General features: G+C 45.6%; 1 protein-coding gene across 1 annotated transcript in view; it reads right to left on the reverse strand.

The window, feature by feature from the left end:
• Positions 1-23,220, reverse strand: part of MYO15A (myosin XVA) — a 1,716,372-nt gene that overhangs the window by 1,462,169 nt on the left and 230,983 nt on the right. The window contains exon 14 of the mRNA XM_086939741.1: positions 5,107-5,220. Coding sequence (XP_086795867.1) covers positions 5,107-5,220 — 114 coding nt within the window. The remainder of the gene's footprint in view (positions 1-5,106; positions 5,221-23,220) is intronic.

Raw genomic sequence — 23,220 nt, forward strand, 5'->3', positions numbered from 1 at the left:
AGGCAGTAATAAGGGGCAAGATCTGTAGCCTCAATCAATCAATCAAGACATTTATAGAGCGCACTACTTACCCGTAGGGTCTCAAGGCGCTTAGGGGGGGGGGGGGTGCCGTTACTGCTCGAACAGCCAGGTCTTGAGCTTCTTCCTGAAGCAGAGGTGGTCTTGGGTCAGGCGCAGGTCGGGAGGGAGGGAGTTCCAGGTCTTGGCGGCCAGGTAGGAGAAGGACCTTCCTCCTGTTGTCGCTCTACGGATGCGTGGGACGGCGGCGAGGGCGTGGCTGGCTGATCGGAGGTGGCGTTTGGGAGCATAGAAGTTGATTCGGTTGTTGAGGTAGCTCGGGCCTTGATCGTGTAGGGCTTTGTGTACGTGGGTGAGGAGACGGAAGGTGATTCTTTTGTTGACGGGGAGCCAATGCAGGTCTCTCAGTTGTCCGGAGATGTGGCTGTTTCGTGGGATGTCGAGGATGAGTCTGGCTGAGGCGTTCTGGATCCGCTGAAGTCTCTTCTGGAGCTTGGCGGTGGTTCCGGCGTAGAGGGCGTTGCCGTAGTCCAGTAGCCTAACTATATATAAATCAAGGGAGGCAAAAAAAGAGATTCAGAGAATAGAAGAGAATATAAAAACACTGGATCGACAGATCTTGATAGATACATCATCCCAGAGACGCCTAGACAGACTTAAGGAAAGGCTTAAAGTTAAGGAAGACTTATTGACATTACTAGAAGGTAAAATCAAAGAAAGATGGGAAAGTAGTAAACTCGCCCATTACGAATATGGAGAGGGTTGTGGAAAAATGCTAGCGTGGAAGCTTAAAACTGACCAAGCTAGAAATAAAATAAACAGTATAATTCCAACAGACAGTTCTCAAAATGGGTCAGAAGAAAAAGTAATAAAGGAAGAATTTTCAGTCTTCTTTTCTAATCTTTATACGGAGGACTGTAATCCTAAAATCGAGGAAATTACCAAATTTTTAGACACACAGAATATCCCAGCTCTGACCCCTGAAGAAGAAGAAATCTTAAACAGCAAAATAAAAATAGAGGAGGTAGATCAAGCTATAAAGAAACTAAAAAGAGGTAAAGCAGCAGGTCCGGATGCCCTTCCTAATGAATTTTACATAAGGCTAAAAGACACTCTGGCTCCCCAATTAACAGTGCTATTTAATAAGATTTTTATAAATAACGAGAAAATCCCTGAGTCATGGAATGAGGCTACCATCTCTGTCATTTTGAAACCAGGTAAAAACCCGAAAAGATGTGAATCTTACCGCCCAATATCCATCTTAAATTGTGATTATAAGATCTTCACCCAAATTTTGGCAAAAAGACTAGGGAAAATCGCGGGCTCTTTAATAAATCCTAACCAAAAGGGCTTCGTGGCAGGAAGGCACCTTCAAGACCTCACACAAGAGTTGATCGGGGCAATTGACATCGCCATCGTAGAGAAAATCCCACTTTCAATAATCACGATTGACGCTGCCAAAGCGTTTGACAGAGTTAATTGGTGTTACTTAAGTGAGGTATTAAAAAAGTTTAAGTTGGGGGATAACATTGTAAAAGCTGTAAAAAACATCTATAACTCTCCTAGAGCTAAAATCCTAATCAATGGCAACCTAACAAACAATATTTTAATAGGTAGGGGAACATGCCAAGGGTGTCCCCTCTCCCCCTTGCTGTTCAACTTCTATATTGAGCCGATCGCAGAATGTCTTAGTAATCTTCCCTCAATCTCCCCATTTTGTTATCAAGGGTGGCATAAGAAAGTAGCGCTCTACGCAGACGGTCTCATGATTCTTACTTCAGATCTGGAAGAAGCTCTTAAAACAACAGAAGAGACCCTAACATCTTTTGGGAGGATATCTGGATACCAGATAAACCAAACTAAAACTGAAATTATAAGCTGGAATGAAAATTTTGTCTCCCCTTTTTGTAAAGAAAAAATAAGGTATTTGGGCATCGACTTAGTAAAAGATATTGACAGAATAACCCAAATAAACTTCCATAGGGTAGAACTTGAAGTAAAAAAGCTCCTGAAAGTATGGAGGAGTTTGCCCTTAACATTCTTGGGTAAATCTAACATCATAAAAATTCTTCCAAAATTCACCTTTATATTTAACGCTATCCCGCTCGAATTTAATAGAGAAAAGATAAAAAAGATGCAGGGTGAGTTATCCAGTTTTATATGGTCTTCAAAGAAACCAAGAATTGCTTGGCATAAACTAAGGAGAAAGAAAGAACAGGGAGGTATAGCTAGTCCAGACCTCCTAGAATACTGCAGAGCCTTCCAATTTAAAAGCAGTAGAGTGCTGTTGGGCCCTTACGAAAATTATCCACTATTCCTACAAAATCTAACGAACAACACCAGCCATTTTTTGTACAAATTCGGCCACCCGAAGTTCTTCAAAAAAATTAAATTGAAGGTCCTGAAATCAGCTGCTATATTGTGGTATTGTGTGAGATCAACAGTAGATATCCCCTTCTATAGTGATAAGGCCCCGATTTGGGATTCCCAGACGACACCAGAATGCCTTAAGGACAGTTTAGCGATCCCTCTATTATCTGCCGAAATAACAGAATGAGGACAGCTTCTCTTTCAAAATAAACTTCTTGAATGGGAAATATTATCTCAATGTACAAACTCTATTCTTTCGAAATTCAAATATTACCAGCTATTGAGTTGGAGTAAGACCCTCAAAGAAACTAGGAAAGGTAACATCTCCCTGGAAACAAAGATGCAGACGAGAAATCCATTTTTGAAAGAAACATCCTTTTGGTACTGGGCCTTAATTTCGGCCGGGGAGGATGATTTCCTAATCCCGGAAAGGACCTGGGGAAAAGACCTGCCGACGATGGATACAAGCAACCTATCGCAAGTATCTATGAACAAATGCTGGTCGATTGTAACGTCTGCTGCTCTCAAAAGGAATCATTTGCTTACTATACACAGAGCCTACTGGACTCCAAAAAGGTTATCCAAAATGAACGGAGCCACAGTGAAGAGCTGTCCAAAATGTGCCCTACAGATGGCTGACGACCTCCATATGTTTTGGCGTTGTCCCAGTTTGGATAACTTCTGGAAAGATGTGGGTAATACCTTAGAAGGGGTATTGGGAAGACAACTACCTGTAAGTATGAACTTAGTTATTATTGGGGGCACCAATATAAATGTAATAAGCCCCTTGTCTAGAGCTCAAGAGAATTTAATTTTCATTTTGATTCTTTTGGCAAGGAGAGAGATCTGTGTAAAATGGATAAATCCAGCCCCACCGACCCATAACGAATGGCTGGCGTCAATCTTAAAAGTGTATAACCTTGATAAAAATAAGAAGCTTAGCTCTAAAAAATATAAATTTTGGGACATCTGGGAAGAGTTTCATAAAGGGTGATCTAAAATCTTAAATTTGTGATGTGTATATATAGGTTATACCGTATGGGGGAATATATCTGGATTCTTCATTATACCCCGCTGTATTGTCCAATGATTACGCTACCGTAACATTATCAAGGAAGGCTTGTAAGAGAAGCCACAATGGCTAGCTCATCCCAATTCCGATACAAGGATCCTTCTCCTTACAAGTATATGGAGGTATGAGGTTCCCTTTCTCAGAGTTGCCCGAAGTTGAGAAGGGTCCCTGGAACTTTCCTTACTTTAAACTGTTGCGTAATGAGGACAAAAAAAAAATTTAAAAAAAATAATAATTAATATTGCAGTAGCATTTTTAGATTTTGTTTCACATTTGAAATAAATATTTTGCATTATTTGCATTAATGTCTAACATAAAAATATTTTTACTATACTTTTTTTCTTTTCTTTACATAGAGGGCTGTCTGTCCTGGTGGCAGATATCCCCCAATGATAATCTACAGGAAATAGGAAACATAGTTAAACTGGGAAACACATTTGTACAAATATTTTCTATTAATTAATTTAGATATATTCAATTAAATAAGATTTTTTGTAAGATGAATTAAAAAATATCTTTACAGAAAGTGTAATATTTATATGTATTTATTATGTACTATTATGAAATGTTATGTGTATAATTATTTTAAAATAATGTAATTATTCTTTGAAAGAAATGAATATTTCATCACCTTTTAAATGAAGAAGGTTATAATATTTCATCATAAAATAATATTTATTTTTAATTGTAATATATTTTAATTTTCTAACATTAAATTCATTTTATATACATATTTTAAAAAGTCAAAATAAAGTGATTTAATTTAACATGATTCCCTATTAGGTTCTATTTTAAGGCCTTGCCTTCATTGTTTTCTATCTCAGGATGTCACAGTAGCAGTGGTTAACATGTGTGGTGCGGGATTTACTACTGCTCCTTTTTGGAAAGAAGTTACTTACACTTGTAAATTTGGCTCCATCCACCTGAGACATGTACGTCTACAATTTTGAACAACTTTACACTTGTTAATGGTGAATAGACAAAAGCAATAAGGAAACTTAAAGGTGTAAGAGTGAGTTACCTTTGATAATAGCCTGATAACTTTTTTTTTAATTATATTTTTATTGAAAACAAATAAAAGACATTACAATAAAGAAACCAACTCCCAGGTGGACGTGCATAGTTTCAATACATGGGTCATTGTGGCAAGGTACAGAATAAAACATAACAGCATTTAAAGCTAAGATCTTGAAGATTCCTGTGCTTCAAGATCTAATCTCAGTGCAGGCGGTTCACAGATTACTCCTTGGTGGCTATTCCATGCCCCCCATATCTTCCCTCCCTGATAACGTTTTACAGTATATTCTAATACACTTAAGACTTGTTCTTGCTTACAAAAGCAGAAGGTTGTACCGACGTGTGGAGAGGTGTGGTGCAGGGGCCAGGGCAGCTTACTGCGGAGCACAGGGTTCACGGTTCGATCCCTGGCTCCGGCGGCAGCCCAGCACTATGTAACTCTGGGCAATAGCTCACGTAATTTCCACGATGGCCCCCAGCTCCTTGATATAAATGATTTAAAAATTGCATCAATTTTAGTAAATTTGTATCTCTACGATAATTTGTAATTTCATCACTTGCCCTTGTCTTTCTCTCGCAGACTATGTTTGCAGTTGTCTCTCTTTGATTTACATTTCCTGGTAACTTACTGTCACTTTGTAGGTAATGGCCTTCTGTAGTCCATCAGGGGAAATTTGCAGAAGCTCCGCCACAACGCGGATCTCACTGGCGCTCACCACCGAAGCCACTTCCTGGGCATCTGTCTGTGGCACACAACAGCCTGTATTAGACATCCACCAATCACAAACATCTAGTCACACATAGGATACTACTAATTTCTATCAATCAGAAGCATGGAACTGCCCAGTACAAAACTTAGATTGAGCAACACCTTCAGTTAAGTGTTTGGTAGCAACTGACTTCATCTATACCTTTGAAACGTGCACACTCCATAGCTATTCACAAAGCTATTTTGGAGAATGTAAAGTAAGACTCCTGTAGTACCATTTCTTATATTCAATCATTTGTTTAGCTTACCACAGGCATTACATAGGACACGCATCTTTAACAGAGAGATTCCAGACATATACGCAGCCTCCAGGGAGGACCATGTTCGGAGGATATATCCATGTATTGCACAGATTATATTTATAATGTGCCATAATCGGTACAAGTGTATTCATTGAGGGGCAAGAGTTTACAAATCGGGGGGACTTTCCAATTTTTATAAAATTCCTAGAATAACCGTGCAAATTTAAAGAAACAATAAGAATGTGAGATGTTTTAGAAAAATATAATTGTGGGGAAAGTCTGCGTATAAGGATTCTGTTGGCAAAATTGTAACTTTACTTTTTTTTATTGATCATTTTAATTTTGTGCATATGCCGTTCCTAATGTACAATTATGCACCAATAAGTGCCTCTGATTTACTTTACAGGCAAGGATGTTTAATATTGTCGGACCTCATTTCTATAGATTACATGAAATTCTGGAAAAATTCCAAAGGATTTTTTAAACAAGAGCGGGAAAAAAATGATCAGCAAAAAATAATATGTTTAACTGATGTTCTTACAGTATAAAATGTGCGACATCCATAGGGATTTGCCACTTATTTTGTACAACAAAACCTTGCAATTTACTTAATTACAGGGTCCAAGTTACAAGAATGAGCATGGAGATTTAATGCACATTTGGTGACATAATTTTTAGAGCTCTGTTATTGGTCAGGTCCTGCCAGCTTTTCTTTCCGTATTCTTGATATTATTATGTAGTTAGTGCTTAGAAGATTTGAGATCATGTGAAGCCCAAGTGCTTTGACTCATTATTTTCACCAGGGAATAACGGTATTATGCCATTAGCTGGGAGGTGGGATGAAAAGCTATTAGCTAATCCTATTGAAATACTGCAGATTTGATTGTCAGGCAATGAGATAGACTGAAGGCTAAATACAACTACTGAGGACAAGCAGCAGAGACAACAGATAGGCTGATATTAGCGTAAAGTCCATAAGGTCTGACTCCATTTTGAGTAGCCCTGACACCATCTTAGGTAACAGAAATCGTCACATTCCTACTTTTATGCAGAGTCATTGTCATGTCTGCCAATGTCACATATGTCGTTTGACCATATCTTTATAAGAACCGTGACAGCGTAAAGTAATTTGGCTAATGACATAGATTAAACACCTGATGCAATATCAGTCTGGGACACCTGTCTATTTATCACCATGTCAAGGTAAAAATAAATACAGACATATAGCCAAAATAGTGTAGTCTGAATTGAAGTTATTTCACCTTATATAGTCATAAGGAAGCATCTGGGACATACACCTTGATGCGCATATTCTATGTCACACATTCAAAAACGTATGCCAGAAATTGCAATCTCTGTTAATATTTTGTATATAAGCACTGTCACTTGACCACTTGTCAGGAAAGCTGCTTCATCTAGATTATCCAAAAGATTCTGCCAGAGGTGGCCTCACCTACTCGAAGATGCTACATCTCTCCTGATGATAACAAAGCAGAGTCCGGAGGAAGGCAGCTACCGCAGCACGTGTTTCCCCCTCATAAGGAACACTGCTTTCACCCTAACGCTGATAAAGACAGCTCTTGCTGCCAACAAGGTATGAAGTATGTTGTTTTCCCTAACAAAGTATAGCCTGCATTTTGATCTACTCTTCATGCTCTCCTAGTGTACACATAGAAGTATGTATTAGGGTGCTAGGTTTTAAATGACATTTTAACTATGATACAAATGTTTATTTTATTCTCGTTGTTCACAACTTACCTCCCTCCTGTTTTTATGATAACCTGTGCACTTATTTTAGATGTGCTGATAAACAGGTTTGCCCTGTTATAATAAATGGGTTTAATTAAAAGTCTCTACTCTTCTTATTGCAATGTATGTGTGATATTGGGAATAACGAGATACGTTTGATTCCTTTACCATGGTGCCCCTGATCCCCTAACAGGGAATGTTAGTAAACCAAAAGCAATAACTACACTTCAACAATGTATTTGGTATGTTTCTACAGGGCGACAATAACCTGTCAGTGTTGGTGCATTAAATCAAGTTCACCTGTGTCACCCATGGGGGTACAGCAAACCTTTTAGAACTGCACCAAAGTAATAGTTTATGCAACAGACATACAAGGTGACAAACTACAAGCAGACTAAAGAGATAAGGAGCCATACTGGGCTTAAACTAGGGACAGTCAGTGGACTGACAAGACAAGCAGATGGGACAACAGACAGGATAGGTAGGTAGAGAGGGAGGCAGAGAGAGACTTTTACAACACAAGTAGATTGACTAGTGAATAGAGAGAAATAATGCCTGGCACACTGGCCAATGGGCAGACTAGTAAAAAACACTGAACACAGCCTGACTGGCAGAATATATCAATGGATACAACCATTTCTATTATGGAGTATATTTACATTAGGAGGCTTCATTACATATCCTTCAAACCACCTAAACCAATGCAGATACATTTAGCAAAGTATAAGCACCTGTATTTACCATCACTTAATTTAATAAAAATCAAGAAAATGATTACAATCTGTACTTGTGACGTATTATTACAAACCAGCCTTGGCAAATGTATTTATCCTATGGAAAATAAGCACAGATCACTAAAACAGAACAAGTGTGTATGAAAATGAATATGTTAAAGCCACACACCCTCGACTTGCTTAATGTAATTTTAAGTACGAGCATTTGACATGAGAGTAACCTCAAGTAACGACTTGTGGCTCTGCAACTTCAATGCAACTTCATGAAAGAATTTGAAGATTTTTAATCTGGTTTGAGAGGGGCCTCTGGTAAAGATCTAGGAACCCGTAGCTTCATAAAAGGTTTTCAGTGATTTTGAATCTGCTTGAGAGGCACCTTCAGTAATGCCTACAGAAACAGCAGCTTGAGATAGATTTTTGAGGATTTTGCATCCGACTCGAGAGTGACCTCTATTAACAACTAGAGAAACTGCAGCTTCAATTTTCACCCCGAGTGTGCTGGGTATACTCAGACGTGAGTCCCAGGCTCTCCACACCACTGGAGTCAAGCTATCCAGGCTGATGAAGGCTGATAGCCAGAAACCGGTCCTTGGATGCTTGATTCCGGTCTGGGAAAGACATGGCTTGGTAGTTCGGACTGGACTGTTCCCACGAGGCACAGGGTGAGAGCTGATTTGCATATAGCCAGTGTCTAACCCAGGGTGGTGTGGAGTGCAAAAAAACGATGGATTTAGGCCCAGATCCCTGTACTGGGGTGAATGTATGACATTGTTCCACATTCTGTCCATCAACTGTGTTTTTTGCAATTTTCACCCCGTGTGTGCTGGGTATACTCAGACGTGAGTCCCAGGCTCTCCACACCACTGGAGTCAAGCTATCCAGGCTGATGAAGGCTGATAGCCAGAAACCGGTCCTTGGATGCTTGATTCCGGTCTGGGAAAGACATGGCTTGGTAGTTCGGACTGGACTGTTCCCACGAGGCACAGGGTCAGAGCTGAAATGAAATGAAAAGAAAATGTGACTTGTAGAGCGCTGCAGCTGCCCTGAGGCGTCCAGGCGCTAAAACAGAAGAAGCACTCTTGAGGTTACTTTTAGGCATTGAATAGCAGGGTTTTTAGCTGTTTCCGGAACGTAGTCAGGTTGGGGTTGTTCCTCAGCTGCAGAGGGAGGGAGTTCCAGAGTTTGGAAACATTATACGAGAAGGAGCGTCCTCCTGCTCTGGCTCTGCGTATTCTGGGGATTTCGGCCAAAAATGCTGTTGAAGAGCGAAGAGATTTGTTGGGCCTGTAGGGAGAAATCAGGGGGCGATTGATGTCTGGGCCCGGTACCCAGAATGTCTGGTGGCGATACAGAGTGATTTAAATTTTTATTCTGTCCCTGACAGGTAACCAGTGCAGGGTCTTTAAACCGGTTCTTACTGAAGTCCTCCGGGGAATTCCCAGCAGCGCTCTGGCAGCACAATTCTGGGTGCGTTGGAGCTTCTGTAGGGTATAGTCTGGTGCTCCCAAATAAAGGGCGTTATTGAAGTCCACACGAGATTGGATGAGGCCCTGTATAATTATCTGTTTGGCCTCAGAACAGAGCCTCAGAACAGAGGAGGGGAAGGACTTTCTTAATCACCCTAAGGAGGCCAAAGCAGGTCTTAGTGGCCTGTGTGTTAAGGCTCAGAGAATTGTCGAGCCAGACGCCCAAGCTTTTAATGTTGTCTCTGGGGGGTGGGGCCATTCCCATGCTTGATGGCCAGATCAGCTCTATGGAGGAGGGGGAGGCTGAGCCCAGGATCATCAGCTCAGTTTTATCGTCGTTTAGCTTTAGGCATGAGCTCATCATCCACTTCTTTACATCCTCCAAACAGGCCGCTAGGTCTGGTGGCGACTGGAGGCCGCTCTTCTCAGCAAGGGAGACCACCAGCTGGGTGTCGTCCGCATAGGAGATGATCTTGACACCATGCGGACGAACTACCTCAGCCAGTGGCTTCATGTATGCGTTGAAGAGCGTAGGACTTAAAGAGGAGCCCTGGGGAACTCCGCATCCCAGGGGGCGAGTTGATGAGCGGGATGTGCCGTCGAAGACCTGAAAGGTTCTGTCAGATAAAAAAGAGTTGAACCATGTCAGGGCGTCTCCGGTCACTCCTAAGTCGGCAAGGCGGGTTAGCAAGATTTTGTGATGTACCGTGTCAAATGCGGCACTTAGATCGAGGAGGATCACTGCCACTGATCCTCCTCGATCCAGGAGCCGTCTTGCCTCCTCAGTCACTGCCAATAAAGCGGTCTCTGTCCCATGTTTGGTACGAAAACCTGTTTAGGAGGAGTCGAGGAGGTGGTTTTCCTCAAAAAATGTTGTCAGAGTGGTATTGACATGTTTCTCCAGAATTTTCGACGCCCAGGGGAGTAACGAGATCGGGCGATAATTACTGGGGTTGGCCGGGTCAAGGGAAGGTTTCTTCAATAGAGCCCGTACCATAGCGTGCTTCCATGTTGAAGGGACCGTCCTACTGGTTATAGAGGAGTTCATGAGATCCAGGAGCGTAGGGAAAATAGCAACACTGGCAAGATTTAGTGAGCCTGGGGGGGCAGGGTCACACGGGGAGCCGGATTTTATTTGTTGTGCCAGTTTCTGTACGGTTTCCAATGTTATAAGGGGGAGAGACTCCAACCACTTGGTCGGATTTACTGTCAAGTGCGGGTTTTGACCAGGGGAATCAGTAGATGGATTAGGGAAGGAGAGATAAATTTTATTAATTTTTTGGAAGAAGAATTCCGCCAGATCATTGCACTTGGTCGGTGAGTTATTGTTGTCTGTGACCGGAGATGGGGGTTTGATCAGGGAGTTGACTATGCGAAAAATTTCTTTAGATTTGGATATTGCCATGGTGATTTTAAAATTGTAGAAGGCAGCTTGCGAGGATTTAATTGCAAGCTTATAGTTCCTGATCATTTCCCTATAGGTGGCTTTTTCTTCGGGATTGTATGAAGTGTGCCACTTTCTCTCCTGTCTTTTACAGAGGCGTTTATGGTTCCTGAGCTCTTCTGTGTACCAGGGAGCAGTTTTGCTATGTCTCTTGGACTTTGGTGCATGTTCTGGGAGGACCCGGTCCAGAGAGGTGGTTATCCATTCCTCGTATTTTTTATTGTTAAGGGTTGGGTCTTGGGAGAGGGAAGGTCTCGTAGTACATAAAGCTTGAACCCAGTTGTCAGTGGGGAGTTTGGACCAGTTACGAGTTTTCCTCGTGGTAAATAAGGAAGAGGGTGGTTTACTAGTGGTCCAATTGAAAGCTATTAAAAAATGATCTGACCAAGGAAGTCTGGTTATGCTGCCCACTTTGATCTGGTCGCAGTTGCTGAAGATCGGATCTAGCAAGTGCCCCTTTTCGTGTGTAGCAGATGGCACTCGTTGCTCGAGTTGACATGCGTCCAAGCTTGACTGGGTTTCTTGTGCCGAGGGGTCTAGTGGGTTGTCGAAATGAATGTTGAAATCTCCGAGTAGGGAGAAGTTGGAGGGAGAGATAACCGACTGGGAGGTCACCGAGAGTAAAGATGTATTAAATTGTCCTATGGGACCGGGGGGGCGGTAAATGAGAATACCGGTAAAGCAGGCATTGGGAGAAAATTCGATAGAGAAGGAGAGATTCTCACAATCTTCAATAACTTCCGATAAGTGGCGACAAGTGTAGCTTTCTTTATATATGATCGCGAGGCCGCCACCTCTGCCCAGTGGTTGGTCGGCTCGCGCTATCTGGTATCCTGGGATGATAGCTTGAGCTAGGTCTGGCTGAGAGTCTTGGTTCAGCCATGTCTCGGTCAGGAACATTGCATCTGGGGAGTGTTCCTCTAACAATAGGGAGATCTCTAGGCAGTGTTTTACAAGAGACCTACAATTGAGGAGAAGCATGGAGTAGTTCTTTAGCTCAACTGTGGGTTTGTTGGTTATAGTGCATAGATCTAAGTTGCAGTACTTACAGTGTCGCGGGACCTCCAGGGGGTGTAAGAGGGATCCGCACTTGGGAGAAGTAGGTGGCCGCAGCTTCCATAGGAGGTCAGGGCTATATACCAGTCTGTCACCTCTGGGGGAACCAGGGGACGTGGCCCTTGGGCCCGGCCGGGCGCAGACGAGCTTGCCTTAAGCGCGCCTTCGGCGCGCAAACGGCGCTCTCGCTGCGCTCGTCCGCTGCGCTTCCTGGGAACGCACATGATTTAAAGCTGGAGAGGGGAGGGCCAGGGGAAGTGGGCGTGGCCTGCGGGCGAGGCAAAGCGCTCGTAGAAGCGTCCTGCGCCTTGAGCTTGAGCTGATTTGCATATAGCCAGTGTCTAACCCAGGGTGGTGTGGAGTGCAAAAAAACGATGGATTTAGGCCCAGATCCCTGTACTGGGGTGAATGTATGACATTGTTCCACATTCTGTCCATCAACTGTGTTTTTTGCAATTTTCACCCCGAGTGTGCTGGGTATACTCAGACGTGAGTCCCAGGCTCTCCACACCACTGGAGTCAAGCTATCCAGGCTGATGAAGGCTGATAGCCAGAAACCGGTCCTTGGATGCTTGATTCCGGTCTGGGAAAGACATGGCTTGGTAGTTCGGACTGGACTGTTCCCACGAGGCCCAGGGTCAGAGCTGATTTGCATATAGCCAGTGTCTAACCCAGGGTGGTGTGGAGTGCAAAAAAACGATGGATTTAGGCCCAGATCCCTGTACTGGGGTGAATGTATGACATTGTTCCACATTCTGTCCATCAACTGCGTTTTTTGCAATTTTCACCCCGAGTGTGCTGGGTATACTCAGACGTGAGTCCCAGGCTCTCCACACCACTGGAGTCAAGCTATCCAGGCTGATGAAGGCTGATAGCCAGAAACCGGTCCTTGGATGCTTGATTCCGGTCTGGGAAAGACATGGCTTGGTAGTTCGGACTGGACTGTTCCCACGAGGCACAGGGTCAGAGCTGATTTGCATATAGCCAGTGTCTAACCCAGGGTGGTGTGGAGTGCAAAAAACGATGGATTTAGGCCCAGATCCCTGTACTGGGGTGAATGTATGACATTGTTCCACATTCTGTCCATCAACTGTGTTTTTTGCAATTTTCACCCCGAGTGTGCTGGGTATACTCAGACGTGAGTCCCAGGCTCTCCACACCACTGGAGTCAAGCCATCCAGGCTGATGAAGGCTGATCGCCAGAAACCGGTCCTTGGATGCTTGATTCCGGTCTGGGAAAGACATGGCTTGGTAGTTCGGACTGGACTGTTCCCACGAGGCACAGGGTCAGAGCTGATTTACATATAGCCAGTGTCTAACCCAGGGTGGTGTGGAGTGCAAAAAAACAATGGATTTAGGCCCAGATCCCTGTACTAGGGTGAATGTATGACATTGTTCCACATTCTGTCCATCAACTGTGTTTTTTGCAATTTTCACGCCGAGTGTGCTGGGTATACTCAGACGTGAGTCCCAGGCTCTCCACACCACTGGAGTCAAGCTATCCAGGCTGATGAAGGCTGATCGCCAGAAACCGGTCCTTGGATGCTTGATTCCGGTCTGGGAAAGACAAGGCTTGGTAGTTCGGACTGGACTGTTCCCACGAGGCACAGGGTCAGAGCTGATTTGCATATAGCCAGTGTCTAACCCAGGGTGGTGTGGAGTGCAAAAAAACGATGGATTTAGGCCCAGATCCCTGTACTGGGGTGAATGTATGACATTGTTCCACATTCTGTCCATCAACTGTGTTTTTTGCAATTTTCACCCCGAGTGTGCTGGGCATACTCAGACGTGAGTCCCAGGCTCTCCACACCACTGGAGTCAAGCTATCCAGGCTGATGAAGGCTGATAGCCAGAAACCGGTCCTTGGATGCTTGATTCCGGTCTGGGAAAGACATGGCTTGGTAGTTCGGACTGGACTGTTCCCACGAGGCACAGGGTCAGAGCTGATTTGCATATAGCCAGTGTCTAACCCAGGGTGGTGTGGAGTGCAAAAAAACGATGGATTTAGGCCCAGATCCCTGTACTGGGGTGAATGTATGACATTGTTCCACATTCTGTCCATCAACTGTGTTTTTTGCAATTTTCACCCCGAGTGTGCTGGGTATACTCAGACGTGAGTCCCAGGCTCTCCACACCACTGGAGTCAAGCTATCCAGGCTGATGAAGGCTGATCGCCAGAAACCGGTCCTTGGATGCTTGATTCCGGTCTGGGAAAGACAAGGCTTGGTAGTTCGGACTGGACTGTTCCCACGAGGCACAGGGTCAGAGCTGATTTGCATATAGCCAGTGTCTAACCCAGGGTGGTGTGGAGTGCAAAAAAACGATGGATTTAGGCCCAGATCCCTGTACTGGGGTGAATGTATGACATTGTTCCACATTCTGTCCATCAACTGTGTTTTTTGCAATTTTCACCCCGAGTGTGCTGGGCATACTCAGACGTGAGTCCCAGGCTCTCCACACCACTGGAGTCAAGCTATCCAGGCTGATTAAGGCTGATAGCCAGAAACCGGTCCTTGGATGCTTGATTCCGGTCTGGGAAAGACATGGCTTGGTAGTTCGGACTGGACTGTTCCCACGAGGCACAGGGTCAGAGCTGATTTGCATATAGCCAGTGTCTAACCCAGGGTGGTGTGGAGTGCAAAAAAAAGATGGATTTAGGCCCAGATCCCTGTACTGGGGTGAATGTATGACATTGTTCCACATTCTGTCCATCAACTGTGTTTTTTGCAATTTTCACCCCGAGTGTGCTGGGCATACTAAGACGTGAGTCCCAGGCTCTCCACACCACTGGAGTCAAGCTATCCAGGCTGATGAAGGCTGATAGCCAGAAACCGGTCCTTGGATGCTTGATTCCGGTCTGGGAAAGACATGGCTTGGTAGTTCGGACTGGACTGTTCCCACGAGGCACAGGGTCAGAGCTGATTTGCATATAGCCAGTGTCTAACCCAGGGTGGTGTGGAGTGCAAAAAAACGATGGATTTAGGCCCAGATCCCTGTACTGGGGTGAATGTATGACATTGTTCCACATTCTGTCCATCAACTGTGTTTTTTGCAATTTTCACCCCGAGTGTGCTGGGTATACTCAGACGTGAGTCCCAGGCTCTCCACACCACTGGAGTCAAGCTATCCAGGCTGATAGCCAGAAACCGGTCCTTGGATGCTTGATTCCGGTCTGGGAAAGACATGGCTTGGTAGTTCGGACTGGACTGTTCCCACGAGGCACAGGGTCAGAGCTGATTTGCATATAGCCAGTGTCTAACCCAGGGTGGTGTGGAGTGCAAAAAAACGATGGATTTAGGCCCAGATCCCTGTACTGGGGTGAATGTATGACATTGTTCCACATTCTGTCCATCAACTGTGTTTTTTGCAATTTTCACCCCGAGTGTGCTGGGTATACTCAGACGTGAGTCCCAGGCTCTACACACCACTGGAGTCAAGCTATCCAGGCTGATGAAGGCTGATAGCCAGAAACCGGTCCTTGGATGCTTGATTCCGGTCTGGGAAAGACATGGCTTGGTAGTTCGGACTGGACTGTTCCCACGAGGCACAGGGCCAGAGCTGGTTTGCATATAGCCAGTGTCTAACCCAGGGTGGTGTGGAGTGCAAAAAAACAATGGATTTAGGCCCAGATCCCTGTACTGGGGTGAATGTATGACATTGTTCCACATTCTGTCCATCAACTGTGTTTTTTTGCAATTTTCACCCCGAGTGTGCTGGGCATACTCAGACGTGAGTCCCAGGCTCTCCACACCACTGGAGTCAAGCTATCCAGGCTGATGAAGGCTGATAGCCAGAAACCGGTCCTTGGATGCTTGATTCCGGTCTGGGAAAGACATGGCTTGGTAGTTCGGACTGGACTGTTCCCACGAGGCACAGGGTCAGAGCTGATTTGCATATAGCCAGTGTCTAACCCAGGGTGGTGTGGAGTGCAAAAAAACGATGGATTTAGGCCCAGATCCCTGTACTAGGGTGAATGTATGACATTGTTCCACATTCTGTCCATCAACTGTGTTTTTTGCAATTTTCACCCAGAGTGTGCTGGGTATACTCAGACGTGAGTCCCAGGCTCTCCACACCACTGGAGTCAAGCTATCCAGGCTGATGAAGGCTGATAGCCAGAAACCGGTCCTTGGATGCTTGATTCCGGTCTGGGAAAGACATGGCTTGGTAGTTCGGACTGGACTGTTCCCACGAGGCACAGGGTCAGAGCTGATTTGCATATAGCCAGTGTCTAACCCAGCGTGGTGTGGAGTGCAAAAAAACGATGGATTTAGGCCCAGATCCCTGTACTGGGGTGAATGTATGACATTGTTCCACATTCTGTCCATCAACTGTGTTTTTTGCAATTTTCACCCCGAGTGTGCTGGGCATACTCAGACGTGAGTCCCAGGCTCTCCACACCACTGGAGTCAAGCTATCAAGGCTGATGAAGGCTGATAGCCAGAAACCGGTCCTTGGATGCTTGATTCCGGTCTGGGAAAGACATGGCTTGGTAGTTCGGACTGGACTGTTCCCACGAGGCACAGGGTCAGAGCTGATTTGCATATAGCCAGTGTCTAACCCAGGGTGGTGTGGAGTGCAAAAAAACGATGGATTTAGGCCCAGATCCCTGTACTGCGATGAATGTATGACATTGTTCCACATTCTGTCCATCAACTGTGTTTTTTGCAATTTTCACCCCGAGTGTGCTGGGTATACTCAGACGTGAGTCCCAGGCTCTCCACACCACTGGAGTCAAGCTATCCAGGCTGATAGCCAGAAACCGGTCCTTGGATGCTTGATTCCGGTCTGGGAAAGACATGGCTTGGTAGTTCGGACTGGACTGTTCCCACGAGGCACAGGGTCAGAGCTGATTTGCATATAGCCAGTGTCTAACCCAGGGTGGTGTGGAGTGCAAAAAAACGATGGATTTAGGCCCAGATCCCTGTACTGGGGTGAATGTATGACATTGTTCCACATTCTGTCCATCAACTGTGTTTTTTGCAATTTTCACCCCGAGTGTGCTGGGTATACTCAGACGTGAGTCCCAGGCTCTCCACACCACTGGAGTCAAGCTATCCAGGCTGATGAAGGCTGATAGCCAGAAACCGGTCCTTGGATGCTTGATTCTGGTCTGGGAAAGACATGGCTTGGTAGTTCGGACTGGACTGTTCCCACGAGGCACAGGGTCAGAGCTGATTTGCATATAGCCAGTGTCTAACCCAGGGTGGTGTGGAGTGCAAAAAAACGATGGATTTAGGCCCAGATCCCTGTACTGGGGCGAATGTATGACATTGTTCCACATTCTGTCCATCAACTGTGTTTTTTGCAATTTTCACCCCGAGTGTGCTGGGTATACTCAGACGTGAGTCCCAGGCTCTCCACACCACTGGAGTCAAGCTATCCAGGCTGATGAAGGCTGATAGCCAGAAACCGGTCCTTGGATGCTTGATTCCGGTCTGGGAAAGACATGGCTTGGTAGTTCGGACTGGACTGTTCCCACGAGGCACAGGGTCAGAGCTGATTTGCATATAGCCAGTGTCTAACCCAGGGTGGTGTGGAGTGCAAAAAAACGATGGATTTAGGCCCAGATCCCTGTACAGGGGCGAATGTATGACATTGTTCCACATTCTGTCCATCAATTGTGTTTTTTGCAATTTTCACCCCGAGTGTGCTGGGTATACTCAGACGTGAGTCCCAGGCTCTCCACACCACTGGAGTCAAGCTATCCAGGCTGATGAAGGCTGATAGCCAGAAACCGGTCCTTGGATGCTTGATTCCGGTCTGGGAAAGACATGGCTTGGTAGTTCGGACTGGACTGTTCCCACGAGGCACAGGGTCAGAGCTGATTTGCATATAGCCAGTGTCTAACCCAGGGTGGTGTGGAGTACAAAAAAACGATGGATTTAGGCCCAGATACCTGTACTGGGGTGAATGTATGACATTGTTCCACATTCTGTCCATCAACTGTGTTTTTTGCAATTTTCACCCCGAGTGTGCTGGGTATACTCAGACGTGAGTCCCAGGCTCTCCACACCACTGGAGTCAAGCGATCCAGGCTGATGACGGCTGATAGCCAGAAACCGGTCCTTGGATGCTTGATTCCGGTCTGGGAAAGACATGGCTTGGTAGTTCGGACTGGACTGTTCCCACGAGGCATAGGGTCAGAGCTGATTTGCATATAGCCAGTGCCTAACCCAGGGTGGTGTGGAGTGCAAAAAAACGATGGATTCAGGTCCAGATCCCTGTACTGGGGTGAATGTATGACATTGTTCCACATTCTGTCCATCAACTGTGTTTTTTGCAATTTTCACCCCGAGTGTGCTGGGTATACTCAGACGTGAGTCCCAGGCTCTCCACACCACTGGAGTCAAGCTATCCAGGCTGATTAAGGCTGATAGCCAGAAACCGGTCCTTGGATGCTTGATTCCGGTCTGGGAAAGACATGGCTTGGTAGTTCGGACTGGACTGTTCCCACGAGGCACAGGGTCAGAGCTGATTTGCATATAGCCAGTGTCTAACCCAGGGTGGTGTGGAGTGCAAAAAAACGATGGATTTAGGCCCAGATCCCTGTACTGGGGTGAATGTATGACATTGTTCCACATTCTGTCCATCAACTGTGTTTTTTGCAATTTTCATGAAAGAATGTCACTGTTTTTTTTCATCTAACGTGAACTTGAGAGGTACCTATAGTAACGACTTGAGAGAATGCAGGTGTGTGAATATACATTTGAGTGTCTGTCTGTGTATAGATAAAGATTTGAATGGGTAAAATAACCTTTCATAAAATATATTTATTATGTTGCTCCACTAAAATTCACATTGTGTCTCCTACCACAGCATACAGCATATGGCAGTAGGCTTTAATATAAGCAATTGGAATTACTGGCATACACGTTTACTGCCACTCAAAAGCTAGTTAGTGCTTTATATGTTAAAGCTGCCAGCTCATTTTCACAGAATATTTTTAATAAAAATATGTAAAGCCTTACATTTTTGACTCATAGCTATCACAAAACAGCTATGGCAAATTTATGTATCCAATGGAAAACAAGCAAAGATAAAAAAAATAGACAAAGTATATATACAAATGTGTGTGATAATGCTACACCCCCTCAGCTTGAGGAAGGTATTTTAAACAGTGGTATGTGTCTTGAGAGGCACCTCTAGTAACAACTCGTGAAACTGTCGCTTCATGAAAGAATTTCAATGCTTTTGCATCTGGGTTGAAATAAATACACATACATATGAATAAAAGACACATTCATATCTTTATCCATTGTGTTGCTCCACTGACATTGGATTATTGGAACGCCATGCGTCGCGTACACCGGCGTCTTTCTTTTCACAGAGGCATGACGGTTTTCCCTTGAAGAAGAGCCCAGGCTCGAAATGCATCGGGATGACTCTTACAACGTTATGCCACTGCAGTAATCTCAACTACTATGTATTGTACAATCATTTTGGAATTGTCTACAATTTTGACTTCAGACAGAACATATGAAATAATATGATTCTTGTGAGAAGTTGGCCTGGTATATGATGCTCACTAGTTCTAGTGATCACCTTGTAACATGCCAAGCAACCCTTATGATGATTGGTTGTAAGTCAACCTTATAGACCAGCTATCCTAGTAGCGTGGACAAAGCAGTCTTAGGCTAAACTCTGTAAAGGCATGTGAAGCAAGCTGTTTCACCATACACAATCTCCTTGATTACCAAATGAAAGGACACCGCACAGATATATATTGAAAATATATATATATTTATTTACTACAAATATCCCCTATACTCTTTATGAGCACAGAAGCAAATGCGTTAAAACAAAACACAGTTTAGATACACAAAAGTTGCACAATATGGATGAGCCCTAGGGGCCACCTAAACCATATACTAAAATAGTGGTATAAGAACCACCTAGCTGAAAGGAAGTAGGCCTAGGGCCTTGGGAATCGCTGGAGCTGTTCGGGACTAACAGTGAAGGAGTCGGGAAAGGCCCGCGGGACTCGGGTGCAGCGCTTAAAGTGCACGCATACACCAATGCAATGTCAATGGTGTGTAAAAGTTACAAAGTTAGTGTTTAAGGAACATTCCGCTTAACCTAGCAGGATGAAACTTTAGACACATACACTAGAGGAGTGTACCAGTGTAGGAACACCGGCGTTGCTGAGTTACCTCACCCACAGGAAGCGGGTGCACAGGTGCGAAGTAGTGTCGGGTTTCGTCACGCTGGTTGATGGTGCTTGGAGCTGAAGATGCTGCAGGCGTCGAGACGAGAAGAGTTCCGGTGGATTCAAGGGTGGATCTGAAGGGGTGAAGACCTGAAAGCAGAGGGGACAATGTTCAAAGTCACTAGCCAGTGACTACCGTGTAACCAGGTTGGAACCAGGCGATGTCGGATGCAAACAGGCGATGAGGTGCAGCTTGTCTCCGCAGCCACGTGGACACGAAGAGGTCGAGGACGTCCAGGAGTCGATCACGAGCTGTCCCACGAAGGCTCTAACTGATGGCGGTGTCTGCAACTTGATTGAAGCAAACAGGCCTTGGCTAATGCAAGCCACGCAGGAAGTGAAGAAAGCTTATCACTCGGACCAGCAAGGTCAGAGCGGGTGCTCCTTTCTACAGGAGCGAGGGCAAGTCTTAAGCAACCAGACGCGCAGTGTTGATTGTCGGTTTTGTCACCAAGATAGCCGCTAGCCACGTGGCAAGTGGCCGGGATGGCGCGTCGAGTGGCAAGATGCAAAAAGGGCCCCACCCAGATCGTGGAGATGCTGGGGGGCTGATCTTCGGTGCAAATGCTGCTCGGTTGTGGAGCTTCTTAAACCCTAAAGCACAGCGTTGAGGGGGCCTCGGGTGCTGCGTAGTCAGCTTCCCGGGGGTCTTTCGAGATGTCCGGTCCCACGTCTCTCGGTGCCTCCACGGGTCTCTTCTTTGCAGGGACTGTGGATCGGGCTCTGAGATGTCTGGGAGTCTGGGTCTCGTCGGTCTCTGGGCTCGGGCTTCGGCAGGAGGCTGCGGCAAAGCAGATGTCGAGTTGCTGGATGGTGCCTGTGTTCACAGGGTGGCCACTCCTAGGCCACAAGGGAGATGCTTTTCAGTCTTCTGTGCAGCAGAATGTCGAAGTCCAGTCGTCTTCTTAGTTTCAAGTTGATTTCAGGATGATCTGAGGTGCTATGGCACTGCTCCCACTCTTATTCCCAATCTGAGGGGTGGGTCATCTGCTAGGTCCCTCCTCTGGGTGGGACCAGGAAGAGGGGCGGTTACACCCCCTTTCCTTTGTCCAGCTCCGCACCAGGACTGGGGCTGGAAAGCCCCAGCACCGGTTTGGACTGGCTTATGCACGAGGACACCTTGTGTGCCCCAGGCATGTCTGATTCTATTCAGCCCTGTCCTACCCAATACACAAAATCCTGTCTGGGGTGGTGCTCGCACCTCCCAAGGGAGGAAACCCTTTGTCCAAGCCTCCCTCACTGGAAGGACTCCCAGCAGCAGGAGGTCAGACTTGTGTCTGTGGTGGCAGCATCCATTTTGTGATGCTGAGGCTCGGGTTAACTTTAACCGGGGTTCAGGTTATGTACATGTCGTGTCGAGGGGATAGTATTCCAAATCGTATGACACCTTACTCGACATGTTTTGATAAAGCCAAACCAAAGTTAGCATATAACCGCGAGGATTATAATGCACTTAAGAGTATATGGTATGGCAATATCCCGGAAACAGCTAAGGGAGTGGTTCCCGACAGCTGCAGACAGGCTCAGTTCATGCTAGAGCACCATCTCACATGAAACCACGCACTCTGCCTCCAGGACTGCAGAGGCCTTCCATAGGAGTGGCTTATAGGTTAACATGTGTCCAGTTAGGGTTAGATATAGGGATACTATATCTAAGTAAGAGGTGCTTACACCAACTTACCCCAGTTGAGTGATCAGCCAGTTGTGTCAAATATGGAGGACAGGCTAGGGGTGGCACAATAAATGCTGCAGCCCCTGGTAGGCCTTGAATACACCTATGCCCTGGGTACCTGGAGTACACTGTTACAGGGGCCTATAAGGTGAACCAGTTCCAATTCGTAATGCACCTAGAGTGCATTGGCATTAATTTAGAGAGAGAACAGCAGGCTGTGGGTCTGGTTAGCAGGCCCACAGCCACATTAAGTCACAAACCAGTGAAGCAAAATGCAAAAATTTGGGGTGACCATAGGATAGCAGACCATACTCTCCTACACAACCCCCCCCCCCCCCCTCCCCAAGCGCAGGGACATTAGACTAACCTTGACCAGTTGTGTCTTCATGTTCTAAGTGGAAGTATCTGGAGAGACCATCTGCGTTGCCATGGTCAGCCCCTGGGCGATGCTCCACTGTAAAGTCCATCCTCTGTAGGGAAATGGACCACCTGAGTAGTTTGGGGTTTTCACCCTTCATCTGATTAAGCCATAAGAGGGGCTTGTGGTCGGTCTGAATCTTGAAGTGAGTGCCAAACAAGTATGGTCTCAACTTCTTCAGGGCCCACACCACAGCAAAGGCCTCCCTCTCAATAGCTGACCAACGTTTCTCCCTGGGGGTCAGACTTCTGCTAATAAAAGCAATGGGCTGGTCTTGACCATCTACATTAAGTTGTGAAAGCACAGCTCCCACTCCCAACTCAGAAGCATGTTTGGACAATGAACTCTCTTGAGTAGTCAGGACTCTTCAGGATAGGTGCAGAGCACATGGCCTTCTTCAGGTCCTCAAATGCCTTTTGACAGTTTACTGTCCACTGAACCTTTTTGGGCATCTTCTTGGATGTCAGATCATTAAGAGGAGTCAAAATGGACCCATAGTTCTTAACAAACTTCCTGTAGTACCCAGCCAGGCCCAAGAAAGCTCTGACCTGAGTCTGGGTAGTTGGAGGGGACCAGTCCTTTATGGTCTGGATCTTACTCTCCAGTGGCTGAACTTGGCCTCCGCCTACAAGGTGGCCCAAGTACACAACCTTACTCTGCCCTATCTGGCACTTTGTGGCCTTGATAGTGAGGCCTGCCTTTTGCAGAGCCTCTAGCACTTCCTTCAAGTGGACCAGGTGATCCTCCCAGGTGGAGCTGAAGACAGCAATATCATCCAGATATGCTGCACAAAAGTCATCCAACCCAGTAAGGACTTGATTCACCAACCTTTGGAAGGTGGCAGGTGCATTTTTCAAACCAAAGGGCATCACCACAAATTTGTAATGTCCTCCTGGGGTAGAAAATGCTGTCTTGGCTTTGGAGTCCTCAGATAATCTGATTTGCCAATAGCCAGCTGTCAAATCAAATGTGCTCAAATATTTG

Source organism: Lissotriton vulgaris, chromosome 10, assembly GCF_964263255.1.
Source record: "Lissotriton vulgaris chromosome 10, aLisVul1.2, whole genome shotgun sequence".
NCBI lineage: Eukaryota > Metazoa > Chordata > Amphibia > Caudata > Salamandridae > Lissotriton > Lissotriton vulgaris.